The sequence below is a fragment of the Callorhinus ursinus genome, unplaced genomic scaffold, assembly GCF_003265705.2.
Source record: "Callorhinus ursinus isolate GAN/ISIS: 27379988/994484 unplaced genomic scaffold, GSC_fseal_2.0 scaffold10, whole genome shotgun sequence".
In the NCBI taxonomy this organism is placed as follows: domain Eukaryota; kingdom Metazoa; phylum Chordata; class Mammalia; order Carnivora; family Otariidae; genus Callorhinus; species Callorhinus ursinus.
This window is the reverse complement of record NW_027397072.1, coordinates 16,598,026-16,611,127: the sequence shown is the minus strand read 5'-3', so window position 1 is coordinate 16,611,127 and position 13,102 is coordinate 16,598,026. Positions and strand designations below refer to the sequence as shown.

At 57.4% G+C, this 13,102-nt stretch overlaps 1 protein-coding gene and 1 long non-coding RNA gene across 5 annotated transcripts in view; one reads left to right on the top strand and one right to left on the bottom strand.

Annotated features, from left to right (window-relative positions):
* The window catches only part of LOC141373554 (uncharacterized), a 9,475-nt gene extending 6,033 nt beyond the window's left edge, over nt 1-3,442 (bottom strand). The window contains exons 1-2 of one of the 2 annotated variants that reach the window (XR_012379637.1): nt 3,124-3,442; nt 1,890-2,080 (exon numbers count right to left, since the gene is read on the bottom strand). This is a non-coding gene — a long non-coding RNA (uncharacterized lncRNA). The remainder of the gene's footprint in view (nt 1-1,889; nt 2,081-3,123) is intronic. The other variant, XR_012379638.1, reaches the window with a different exon arrangement.
* A 15-nt stretch (nt 3,443-3,457) lies between these two features.
* Nucleotides 3,458-13,102, top strand: part of HS1BP3 (HCLS1 binding protein 3) — an 88,866-nt gene continuing 79,221 nt past the window's right edge. For all 3 annotated transcript variants that reach the window (XR_012379636.1, XM_073897031.1, XM_025867799.2), the window contains exons 1-3: nt 3,458-3,593; nt 8,116-8,281; nt 11,670-11,877. Coding sequence is in view for 2 of the 3 variants with exons in the window: in XM_073897031.1 (XP_073753132.1) it covers nt 3,562-3,593; nt 8,116-8,281; nt 11,670-11,877 (406 nt within the window). In the remaining variant the exon portion in view is untranslated. The remainder of the gene's footprint in view (nt 3,594-8,115; nt 8,282-11,669; nt 11,878-13,102) is intronic.

Here is a 13,102-nt window from a genome sequence, read left to right as displayed (position 1 = left end):
AAAATAAAATGATGGTTTGGGAGGGAGGTAATTTAACATGGAAGAATGTTTACAGGGTGACAAATGACAAAGCAAGTTACAAAATAGTACATCCAGTAAGATTTTGTATTGTTTAAAGAGATATATATAGAGAGAGAGAATAAAATGTCAAGAGAGAAGGAGCAACAAAATGTTCATAGTTGTTATGTCTGATATAGAATGAATGGTGAATTTTATGTCATTTTTGCACTATCCATATTTTCTGTATTTATTCTGCAATGAGGATGAATTAGATCTATACAACAGTTCTAAAAGATCCCCTGCTTGCCTCCTCTGCTTCAGAATCACGCTTCTGGCGAAGGATGCCTCACTCACTACCCCACCTTGTCATTTCCATCCTGAGGCCCACCTTGACTCTGGCCTCAGCTTCCTAGAAGAGTACTGTTCATCACACCCCAGTCCCCGTCCTGAAATACTCTTTCCTTTGTTCATTCAGTGAGTCCACTCACTTCTCCTTTGGAATAAATGTAAACTCTTGGGCGTGGCACACAAGGCCCCCCAAGGGCAGGCCCCACATGGTGTCTGCTGCCTCCTGACCTAGCCACCCCTGGGCACACCCTCCTCCCCAGCCCCAAGGACACTGTGCTCTCTGGAGGCACGTTGGCTTTGCACGGCTAGCTAGGACACACTTTATGTCTTCTCTCTCTCCTCCTCCTCCTCTTCCTCCTCAAGCACCCCTACCCCCTACTGAACAGTTTCTAGTTCCGGCCTTATGGAAGTGCTTTACAGCTATACCAATAAGAAGCCATTGCAGAAAACCCCCACTTAGAGTGGTCTAAGCACTTGTGCAAGGAGAAGTCTTGACACATCTCAAGAAAGAGTCTAGGGGCGCCTGGGTGGCTCAGTCGTTAAGCGTCTGCCTTCGGCTCAGGTCATGATCCCAGGGTGCTGGGCTCGAGCCCCACATCGGGCTCCCTGCTCCATGGGAAGCTTGCTTCTCCCTCTCCCCACTCCCCCTGCTTGTGTTCCCTTTCTTGTTGTGTCTCCCTGTCAAATAAATAAATAAAATCTTAAAAAAAAGAGTCTAGGGCTTATATGATAGTTCATGCGCCATCAGGTCCCCACCTTCAATGGGTAAGTCCCAAATTCATGCTTGTGCTTCACAGCCACAAGATGGTTGCTGCCTCTCCAGCAACACATCTCCTTTCCAGGCAGAAGACAAGGAAGAAACAAAGAGTTTTCTCCTAGCAAGGTAAATCATCCTTAGGAATTTCTATATATGTGGCCAGAATTGTCACATGCGCCCTCCTCAATGCAAAGAGGGCTGGGGGTATGAGAGTTTCACCTTTCCAGCCTCCATGGCAGTAAAAGTTGAAGAGGAAGGGTACTGTGAATGGCTTCGGGGTCGCTAATCTACAGGGCTTTTACCGTACATTTCCTCTCATCCCAGTCATATTTAGTCTCAGGCAGAGCTGTGAATTAAAGGTTTCCATTATGTGTGTTACACCAGTAAGAAAACCCAAAGCTCAGAGACAACATTCACATTTTTCCATGACCCAGGTCTGGAACCACCTCCTCCCGGAAGAGTTCCTTGTATGGCCCAACCCCAGGCGGAGTTAGTTGTTTGTCTTTCCCTGTGCATCTTGGGCCTGCATCCGTGTTGACATCTCCAACTGTTCCTGAGTGATGTATGAGCCCCCCAAGGGTCTTCTGCATCCTCAAAACCTGGCAGGGTCGCAGGCCCAGAGCTGTGGTTGGGAGCGTTTGCTGAGTAACCGGGGAGGTGGTGGTCCGGCTCCACTTGGGATGCCTAGACCCCTACAGTGCTGAAGCATCACTTTAGAGGACAGAGAAAAATCAGCAGATCCCCAGAAGACCCACCCCACCAGAAACAAGGGCAGCGTTAGTACCTGATGTGGCCAGAGCTCAGATGAGACTCCCCATGGGCTGCGGATTGCACTGCCCCTGGGGCCCAGGGACTTCCCTGGGGTATGGGGAAACTGATGCCTGCAGCATTCCTCCAGGGCAGTGCGAAGGGAAATTAGAAGATCCTCTGCAATGTGGTTTGCATTATTGCAGCTTCAGCCATGGAAGGGGCTCCCTGAGTCAGGCAGGAAGCAGAAAATATCAGATTTAGATCCCGCATTCCGTGCATTGTATACAATTATCCACTGGAGCCACATAGGGGCAAGCAGGACCCACAGACACAGAAAGTGGGACTGCTCTCAGGGACCGGGTCACTCTGTTCTGGGGAGCCAGTCATGTTCTTGGCAGGCACCAGGAGCCCCAAGTGCCCCAGTGCTGTGCTCAGGAACCCTGGGGCCAGGGGTGAGTTTCACTTCCCTGCAAGCCATGGGTGACAGGCAAGCTACCAGTTGCAGCAACAAGGGGGAGTCCCCTCAACCCCCCACCTGTGCTCAGGGTGTAAGTGCTTCCCTAGATCTTCCTGGACTGTCTCCTTGACCAAACTTTAGGCTCCTCTGATCCCTCTTCTCCAATCGGCCTTGACCTTGACCCCACTCTCCCCCTGCCACCTGCATGGATGACCCAGTCTTAGCAAGAATCCTGTTGAGTCAGCTAAGAGACAATTGCCTCCCACCATCCCACCACCCCACCCCACCCCAGAGGGAATGTGATCACCCTCCACATCTGCACCTTTGAAGTCTAAGCTCTGGCCTGCCTTCAGCAAGAATCCTGCTAGGTGGGCTGAGCAGGAACCCCCTCCCCTTGCTGTCTCCTCCAGACCCTTGGGCATCGATCCCCACGTGACCTTGCTCTACCGAGCTGAGCCTGATCCCCCTGCTGTGATAGTCCAGAGCCCATTGAAGTAGTCTCAGGAAGTCTTCCCTGGGGTTTTAACAAGAGTCAAAACAATTATCTCTTTAGCAGGGGAGAGGAAAGCAGCTTTGAGAAGCTTTTGTTGAGAAGGCCCTGTTGGCCTCTTTCAGGAGAGCCACTGGAAGGCCTCTGGAGTCGTCAGGGGCTGCTTCTTGGGACAACGCCCCACCCGCGGGTCTAACTGATCTTGTTTGCTGGGTTACAGGTTACCTCATCTGACCCTCCTCTAAGCACCCCCGGGGCCATGACCACTGGCTGCCTTGTTTCCCAACACTCTCCCCAAGGCAGCAGAGCCCAGTAATTTACCGTGTGAACCGGGACACTCTGGGCACTCTCCTAAGTGACCCGGGCGCTGTCGCCACCAGGACAAGTGGCGCAGCCCACGCCTTGAGGTTACCAACAAGCCTCCTGCGCTTATCCTCGCGTGCCTCCAGGCCGCCGCGTTGGCTCAGGACCCTGGTCCGGGCACGGGGGGGGGTGCGGGTGGGGGGGACAGGGGGCGTGGCCTAGCTGGACACGGGCCTCCGGCAGCGCCGAGCCGGCGCAGGGCAGTCGGTGCGCGGTCACTGCTCAAAGTTCCAGAAAGGCCGGAAATTCACGGCGGCCGCTGGCGGAGCTCGGTGGCCACCAGGGGGCGGGCGGAGGCTGGAGCCGGGGCGGGCCGAGCGCGCGGGGCGGGGACGCGGGCGACGCTGGCGCCCGCGGGTCCCGTGACCGTGCGCCCCGCCCGGAGTCGCCGCGGTCATGCAGTCCCCGGCGGTGCTCGTCACCTCCAGGTGAGCCAGACCCCAGTGCCCGGCGCCGCGTCTCGGGTGCGCGCGAACGAGCCGGATGCGCCCTCGTCGGAGGAGCAGGCGGAGGCGGCCGGCCCGGTGGGCCCGCCGCGCGGCCTTGCCAGCGCCCCGGCGGGTTGTCCGGGGTGGGCCCCTCCACCGCCCTGCAGGAGAGGTGGGCGCATTGAGTGTCCCCGTTTTACAGATGGGGAAAACTGAGGCCCTTAAAAGGGTAACGAACTCGCCCCGGACCCAGTGGAAGGCCGGGATTGGCTGGCCCCGCAGGCGGGCGGAGAGGGGGTCTCCGGTCCCCTTTGCCGACGTGCGTTCATTTCTTTTGAGCCCGAAAATACAGTTCATGGCTCCTTTCAGGGCTCACTGTGTGCCAGGCCCGGTGCGCGGCCCTGGGGATGGGGGTGAATCAGAAAAGGCCCGGCCCTGCAGGGGACACGGAATGAACACACATCTGCGGGGGGCCAGAAGCTAAGGGGGGGCAGTAGGTTCAGGTTCCTTGGGAACACAGTGCAAGTGCGGAACCCGGCTTCGAGGAGTGGGCGAATGAGGCCACGTCCCTCAGGAAGAGTAGGAGTTAACCAGGTGAAGGGGGGAGAAGAGGTGGCAGCTCCTCAAGGAGGTAGCTCAGGAGAAGTGCAAGTAGAGGCCTCGGAGGCAGAAGGTGTGTGGGGGGGGCTCACCCTGACCCAGACCTGGGGGACCCTGTGCAAGATGGATCCTGGGAAGCATGGGATGCACATGCTTTGAGTCTTTTGTAGAGTGACTCACTTAAGGTATTTTCATAGACCCCACTCTCATTCCCCCTACACAGGACCTTGGTCTAAGATGCCAGTTTATTGCATAAATGAATGTCTTTCCTAGCCCAACTGTTCTTTTACCAGCTGTAATCTGAGCGCCCCTGTGACTTCAGGTCTAGAAAAATGTGATTCTGTAAGTAAACCCTGATCCCAGAACCTGCTTGGTGCCCCCCTGCATGACCCAGGGAGGTCACAGGCTGTGTCTTCATTGGCATAAGAGGTGTACCTGGTGCTTCCTAAGTCACCTCTCCCTGAGCCTGTTTCATTCTCTGCAAAAAGGAGGTTTGAGATTGGAAAGTATGAGTAGTACCGGCCGCAGACACCCCTCTCGGCCACACGCAGATGGGGTGTGACTTTGGTGCGGGTGCTTGGGAAGGGGATGGGTGGCTTTCCTACCTCCCCCAACCCGGCAGGGCCTGCCCACGGTCATGGGTGCTGGTGATGAAGGCCCAGGGGGCGGTGCTCACTCCCTGCTTGTACCTGCCCACAGGGTGGGTCCAGACGCTTGAGACCAGCCACTGGGCAGGCTCTTCACAGTCAGGCCCCAGCGCAGCCCCCCACCGCTCATCACCGCATGCACTCATACCTGCGTTCGTCCAGCAGCTACTGACCTGCTCTGTGCCAAGGACTGGTTCAGATTCTAGGGCACAGCAGTGAACAGAATGAAGCCCATCTCATGGAGCTTTAGTGGGAACAGCTGGACAGGAGGTAAACAGATGATGTGTCAGGGATGATAAATGGTATGAAGGAAAATTCAGCGGCAGGGAAAAAGAGATAGGAGTGAGTGCTGTTTTGTCCAGGAGTGTCGTTCTGTTGGTTGGCAGTTGGGCAGATCCTGACAAGCTCCCTAAGGGAGAGAGCCACGAGGATATCTTGAACAAGACTGAACAAGCAGAGAGGACAGCAGAGCCAATGTCCTGGGGCAGGGGCGGGGGGGGGGGGGGGTGGTGCTTGGGCACCAGCAAGGAGGCCAGCGTGGCTGGAGTGGAGTGGACCTGGGGGAGTGTTGGGTGAGGCAGTGAAGAACTGTGGGTTTGGGAGCAGGGGGGCAGTGGGAGGGGGTGGAAGGAGAGAGAGGAGTGGGGAAGGAAGACTTGCAGAAGCGTGCAGGAGCGTGCCTTGAGTAGGAGATGGCCTCAGGTAGGAGCCAACCAGTGTGTCCCCAGCAGTGGGGGAGGCTCAGGGATTTCTCTTATTGCCGCCCTTCTCGGTGAAATAAGAAGCAGGGCTGTCAGGGGAGAACAGGCATTGCGGGGTTATCGGGGGTTTGTTGAGAGAGGCGGCTTGGACCCCATGTCTAGCTGCTCAGTGGATGGTCCCGGGAACAGCAGAATAGCATCAGCATCACGGGGGAGCTGGCTGGAAATGCAGCCTCTCAGGCCCCGTCCCCAACCTGCTGAATCCAGATCTGCCTATTGGCAGCTTCCTCAGGTGGCTCGGATGCCCGTGAGGTTCGAGAAGCTTGGTCTAAGGCGTAGCTGACCAACCTACACCCGTGAGCCACATCACGCCCATAAATAAAGTTTCTGTATCGGTTGTGGCTGCTGTCATGCCACATGGCTAAGTTGAGTAGTTGTGACAGAGATCTCTGTCCTGCAAAGCCTAAAATGTTTATCATCTGGCCTTTTATGGCAGCAGTTTGCCTAGGGCCCAGGGGCGTGGGAGAGTGAGTCGGCTCAGGTGCATCGGTTCCCTGGAGGAGTTGTCAACATGAAGATAGTGTGTCCACCGCCACCCTCCCCCCCCAACACCCGGGGCTTCTGATTCAGTGGCCTGAATTTCCCAGGTGGCACCGATGTGGCGGGGACCACACTTGGAGAAGCCCAGGTCTAGAGCAAGGGAGGGGTGCCAGGCCCGGGCTGCAGCTTGCTGCTTGTGGCCATGAATTCCCTGTGGGACCGGCTGGCATGTCTGAGCGTTTGTCCCCATCCCAGGCAGCTGCTGGGCCCCAGTACAAAGGAGGCAGAGAACTGGAGAGTTCGGGACAGGACGGGAGAGCTGGGGCCTGAAGCCGTGGTTCCAGCCGTGGCAACCCAGGGCCTTCCTGCTGAGGAGGCGTGACAGGAACAGGAGGGACAGCAGAAGGCAGTGGGATTGTGGACTGCATGTCCCGTTGTGGTCAGATGCGGGGTACTGAGAGGGAGAGCGTGAGCCCGGCCGTAGGCCCCCCTCCTCTGCACTTCCACCCACCTGTGCTTCATTGCCATAATGATCCTGAGTCCTCCCTCCACCCTGCAAGAGGCAGCCCCGGCTCTGGGGTAGCTCTGACATGCGGAGACCCAGGCAGGTGACTCCCTTGTGTCTCCTTCCCGCTCTTTAAATGGGTCCCAGCGGTGGTGTCCCCCGTAGAGCTGCCAGAGCAGGAGTGGCTCAGGTGAGGTCCCGAGAGCTTGCAGCAGTGCTGGCTGCCGCGAGGCTCACCTTGAATGGGCTCTGCATTCCTGCGCTCATCACAGGAACACGCGTGCACACCTTGCGCTAAGCCAGGAGCAGCCCGGCTCGCTCGGCAGAAGGCCAAGCACGCTCATTCGGTTACTGGCCAAAGGAAAGGAGGGCTGATACCTTAGGTGTGGTTTTCCATCTCACACAGGTACATCTGGTGTCTCCTGGGCCTCCCTGAGTCATCAGTGCCTGTGGCAGTGTGCTCTGTGTCCCATGAAAATGCTGGTGTAGGTGCACACTTCACATGCGGGCGTATGGCGTTGTCCCTGGTGGGTGACAGACGGCATCCCCATGGTGACTGTGTTGCATGCCTGGTGTGCAGGTGGTAGAAATCCGTGCAGAAGGAGTCCTGGGGGCCAGAGTGTCTTTGAGGGATTGGGACCTCAGTCCAGAGAGGGAAAGGGCCTTGCCCTGGTACAGTTTTAGCCCAGAAGCGCCCTCCTCCTAGGAGCACCCCTTTACTTGTGTTCTGGAAGTCCTGCCAAGCCCGTAGTAGGTTTCGACCTTGATGATGAGGGGTCCTGTCCACATGTATTTGTATGCATGGATCTGCATTACCCCCTTCCAAAGGATGGGGATGCAGTTACCATTTTTTTTTATCACTTCAGGGAAAACGTTTCATGACTTGTTTGCCCCCCATACAGCTCAGTACCTTGGTGTAGCGTTGACAGATTCTGCAAGAGCTGTGTTTTGCTGAGCACCCTCCCCAAGCCTCATGCAGCAGCCTTCTCAGTGCCTTGCAGGGCCCTGAGGCTAATGAGGACCCGCCTCCAGGGCCCTGGGCAGGTTCTGTTGTAGCCCCGCTGCCCTCCGGTTCGCTGAAGATGCGTGTCTACCCAGGCTCCCGGCAGCGTCTTGTTCTTGCACTACGCGCAGGGAACCAGGCACTTTCCTTGTCGGGAATAGAGCCCCCAGATGCCATCCCTCCGAATCCTGCAGGGGCTCATGCACCAAGTGTATGGAACACTCCTCCCCGTGGGTGACTTTCCACAAGCCCGTCTCTTCTGCTCTCAGTTGTTTTGCTGCTGGGGACGGCCCTGGGTCTGGGAGCAGCCCATAGGTAGGGCCCATGCTTGAGGCTTGGGAAGCCAGGCCTTAGGAGGGGCTGGTGTGTGGCGGGGCACATTGCCCGAAGCAGTGACCACTGAGGACAGCCTGCAGAGTGCCCCCCACCCAGGCCTGCAGGATCCCCCTGAGGTCCTGTCTGCGTGTCGCTCAAGAAGCCTGCTGACTTGAACCTGAGCTTCCTTTGCCTTCTCTCCCTTTGGCAGGCGAGTTCAGAATGTCCACACGGGCCTCGACCTGACCGTGCCCCAGCACCAGGAGGTGCGGGGCAAGATGATGTCAGGCCATGTGGAGTACCAGATCCTGGTGGTTACTCGGCTGGCTGCATTCAAGTCGGCTAAGCACAGGCCCGAGGATGTCGTCCAGTTCTTGGTGAGCTGGGGGCTCTGCCAGGATGTTCCTGGGGGGGCCCAGGGGGCAGGGAGCCGGGCGCACAGACACACCTGCCACCAAGGTGTGAGCAGCATCAGGGAGCGGGTGCTTCTCTAGCCAGCACTAGGGCACAGGGGCATCCCTGGCAGAGGGCAGAGCCTAAGCGGAGGCTAGCCATGGGGGTCGCGTGTGGGGAACTGAGTGCAGTGGAGCATCATCCTGAAGGAAGCGGGAGACAACGGGCAGAGTCCAGGTCATGGAGGGTGTGTAGGGAGCCTGACTTGTCTTGCAGCCAAGGAGGAGTTTTAAGTAGGGGAGTGACTCACTGGCCCATCCGGTTGGGAGTGGAGTTGGGTTGGAAGGAACCAGGCAGGGGCAGGGGGCCCAGCGACCAGGCCAGTGATGCTCCAGGGGAGGGCTGGAGGCAGGCCAGCAGTGGTTGGTGTGAGGGGGACGCAGAGGGTTGTAAAATATCTCCACGGTAACGTGCATATCATCTGCTGACCGACCTTGTGCACCAGCGGAAGTAAGGAGCGGAGGGGCAGGTCTCAGGGGGATGTGTAGAGTGTAAAGTGTCTGTCTGACAGACACAGGAGGACGAATCCATGAGGCTAGAGCCAGGGACCTGTCAGGCCTAGGAGGCAGGTGTGGGAGGCGTCAGCTTGGAGGTGATGTTGAAAGTCTGGGAGTGGATGAGGTTGCCCAGAGAATGGACGTGCAGGGCGGAGGGAAGGGCTTAGGAGGGAACCCCAGAGACCCAGCAGCCCAGGGACGGTCACGGAGAAGGAGGAGCCTCTGAGGCCAAGGGAGGAGAAGGGGGCTTTGTGGAGTCACAGGAGCTAAGGGAAGAGAGAGCTTTGAAATAAAGGTAAGATGAACCAGAGCCCTGTGGTCTAGACGGGATCAGTAGCTACAGGTTTGCATGCAGTTCGTTCTGAATCTCCTGGCAGCCAAGACAGGAAAGGGAAACAGTGAGGGACCTCGCTCCGGTGCCCTAGGAGCAGAGACGTCACCTTCTCAGAGATAAAAATGTATGGCACGGGTCTTTCTTTGAGGGAGATTTAACACATGGGAAGCATCTAAAAGACATGTTTTTCATGTGCTACTTCGACTTTGGGTGAGAATCAAGGTCTAATGGTAGGTGGTGGTTCTGGTTCTGCTTGGCCCTGAGTGGTGGGGATTTGCAGCTCCTGATCATCTGTCCCGACCCCCCGTGGAGCTCCACATACACCCGTTTTCGGGGACGGGAGCAGAAGAGCTTACCTGAGGTCATGTCTCTGGGCATAATGGAGAGGCAGCATTCGGGGAGCCTCGAGGAGCGTCCAGGCAAGCCTGTCCGTGCTGTGCCGACGGCCAGCCTCCCGTGTGAAGACAGCTTGACCCCTCCATGCATCACACCAGTGCCCCTTTCTTCTGACCAGTAACACCCACGCCCTACGAAGGGTGCATGTGCATGGCCTGGGTGGCCATTCCTGCAGGTGCTTCTCAGACATTTTGAACCACCTGTGAGGGCAGAGGAGAATGCATTTGCCACCACCACCCCTCCATGAAATCTGGGGATGCAACCCAAAGCCGGAAAATCTCTGAAGTTTCATGATTTAGCTTTTTAAAAAAAAAGCATTTTGCATTCTATTCCTGCAAAGGATACACATGCTTTAACATAAAAATGAATTGAATTGCTAATCAGAAAGTAAAACCAGCCCCAGAAAGGGGCACTGTAGGTATGCTTGCCGATTAGCAGGCTCCCCGTGTGCTGGTGCCGTCTGCCCCGCATGTGGACACACCAGACACACGGGAGTTCCCATCCTCTGCACTCCCTGCCCCTCTCAGCCCCCTCCTGCCGCTGTTCAGGTAGCTACTTAAAAAGCCCTGGCTTTGGAACACTGATGAATGTGGGTCCTGGAGAGGGTGACACCCCTGACTTAACACTTCCTGGCCCCTCGCACGGTCAGGGCTCTGGAGACCCCAGGCTTCCAGGCCCGCAGCCCCGGTGGGTCCGTGGGCTGGGCCCGTGTGGAGCTGTCAGGCCAGCAGAGGGCGCTCAACCCTCAGGGTCAGAGCTTCCTGGATAGGGGCCCAGTCCCTGCCCAGCTGGAGTCCTCTCTTCTCAGGACCGCGGGGGCGGGGTTGGAGCCTGCATCCCTTGTGCGAAGGGACCCTGTCACCTTTCCTTGAGGGCTGTTCTCAGGAAAGCTCCAGAGCCAGGCTCTTGTGTTGACAACTGCAGGCTACAGTCCCCTGTCCCAGGTGACTCCCCAGCGTGTGGGGGGGTGGGGGTGCTAGGGATCTAAATTCCGCCCCAGCCACCTGCCGGCATCTGAACCCCTCACAGTCTGGGGGTTCTGGGGAGAGTTCTAGTTGGCCAGGGGTGCATGCTGTGACACCGCTGTGCCCTGGGGTTCCCGGGTCTCGTCCATCAGTCACACTGGCATTTCCAGCATTGGCCTGGGAGTAGGAATGGGACTATCCCTGTTTGTATGCTCCGTGCTCCCTCAGAGGAGTTGGGGAGACAGGTCTCGCAGAAGGGGAGAGCACAGAGTCCAAGACAAGGGAGGATGCTGGGCGGCTGGTGGGGTGTGTGGCTGGGAGCTAAGAGCCCACCTTGGGTTACACGGTCTGCAGCGATGCCTCGACCCTGCCACGCTTCAGCTGCTCACGCCACGTGAGGCCTGGGCCGTGTGGGGCAGAGACCCTGCTGGGGTGGCCTCACACAGAGCGGACTCAGCCGGAGACGGGGTGCTGTGTTGGTGACTCAGATGGCCTGGGACGCCCTTCCTGCCTGCTTCCCCGAGGTCCCAGGGTGCAGGGGGGCGGGGGGAGTCCTGGTTGACAGTAGCACCAAAAACAACCTTGCTATATGTGTTTCTTCTCCACGCGAGCACTGTAAGGACCGTCCCCACCAGAAGGCTGATGCTCCTGCAGGGGAGAATGATCCAGAGATCCGTGCTGAGGAGAGGGGACTCCTGTTGTTGTAGGAAGATGACCTAACAGCCGGCCAGACCATGAGGTCACCCCACTAATGTGCTGCAGGCCCGAAATGGAGGCAGGCAGCCTCCATGGTCACCTGTGGGCCAGGCTGGGGTCCCTGTGTCACAGGTCTCTACCTGGACCTGTGACAGTGCATGGAATCCACCATGATTATATCTCCCCTTTGGCTACTAAGACTTTCATAATTTAGCCTAGTACGGATTAGGGGGTGTTGGGAATGGAGCCCCAGGCAGGGGGATGAGTGGAGGGTCAGAGGGAGCAAGGCACGCCCAAGGCACCTGTCTGTCTGTCCCGTGGCAGCTGTCCTGGGGACAGGCTCTCCAAACAGGCCGGCCTCCGCGCTGTCTGGGCAGGGTGAGGGGGAGAATATTCGGGAAGTCTCATGCTCCTCTCATTCCAGGTCTCGAAAAAGTACAGTGAGGTCGAGGAGTTCTACCAGAAACTGAGCAGTCGTTACCCCACGTCCAGCCTTCCCCCGCTCCCCAAGAAGGTCCTGTTCGTTGGGGAGTCCGACATCCGGGAAAGAAGAGCCGTGTTCAATGAGATTCTGCGCTGTGTCTCGAAGGACGCCGAGTTGGCAGGAAGCCCAGAGCTGTTAGAATTCTTAGGTACCTGAGGCTCTGTCCCTAACCTCTGAGGTCTCCGTTGGCCCAGAACCAGGCCTCACTACCCTGGCTGGGCCGGAGCGGGCCCACCACTGCTGGCAGGAGGACGCTGCCTGCCTGGGTGCCGGATGGGGCTCACACGGGGCCTTCTCTGTGGTCTGACCCCACCCGTGCGTGCCCCTCCTGGCCACCCCCAGAGTGCCCCAACCCATACACACACACACACACCCCACGTTGCCTCCTGCCAGCCAGGCCTGCGGACCTGGCCCTTGGGACACCCCCCTCGGCTTGCGCCCGCCGGCAACATTGATGGCTCTGGCAGCAGGCGCAGGCTCAGCCCACACTGGTCCAGTACGGGGGACCTCAAACCCTTGCAGACTGTGTCCACAGCCATCTCCTCCCCCTTTCCGGTTTCCTCAGTTGTCAGACGGGAGGATGCTTGGCTGCCAGGTGGCATGAGCATTCCACGAGCCCCTGCGCGTGAAGGACAGCTGACGTGCACCCCCCACTCCGCACACCCCAGTGTCCAGACCTGCACAGAGGCCCCAGGGCAGATGAAGTGCTTATGTGCCCCTGGGCGGGGAGGGATCTCCTCGGGAGGTGCTGGGCTCTCCCCTCTGACTTTCTCCTTTCTTTGGACCACTCTGTTCAACTTTTCTTCCCAATGACTGCCGTCTCTAAGCGTCACAAGGCAGATAGGGGTTTTTCAGAAGACAGTTAACAGCAAATAAGCCAAAAAATTTTTTAAAGGGGCGAGGAAGAAAAAAGCAAAGCCAGTGAATGCACAGAGGCTGGGGCAGAGCACCGGCTACTTGTCTCCTTTTCCAGCCCCTCCCATGCACTTGTGGGCCCTGAGTTGTTTGCTACGAGATCACAACCTGCTTGCCCCCCAGTGGGCTGTGTTGCCTGTGATATGGGGGCTCCTGCTGATCCATACTGGAAGAAACTCCAGATCTCCTGGCCCCTCTGTTACAGAGAAGCGAGATACAGTGGTCTGACTCTCCTAGCCTTTCTCTGCCTCCGTTTCCTTATCGTAAAGTAGAGGCACGAACAGATTCTCTCGTGTGGATTTTTACGATAGTTCAATGAGTCCTTACCTGTAAGATGCTTTTTACACAATGCCTATTACGTGGAATTGAAATTTTGAGTGGTATTTTCACATTTGTCCTAATAAAATAACAAAGCGTAATATAAGGCAACATATCATTACTGCCTAGATTTACGTAAT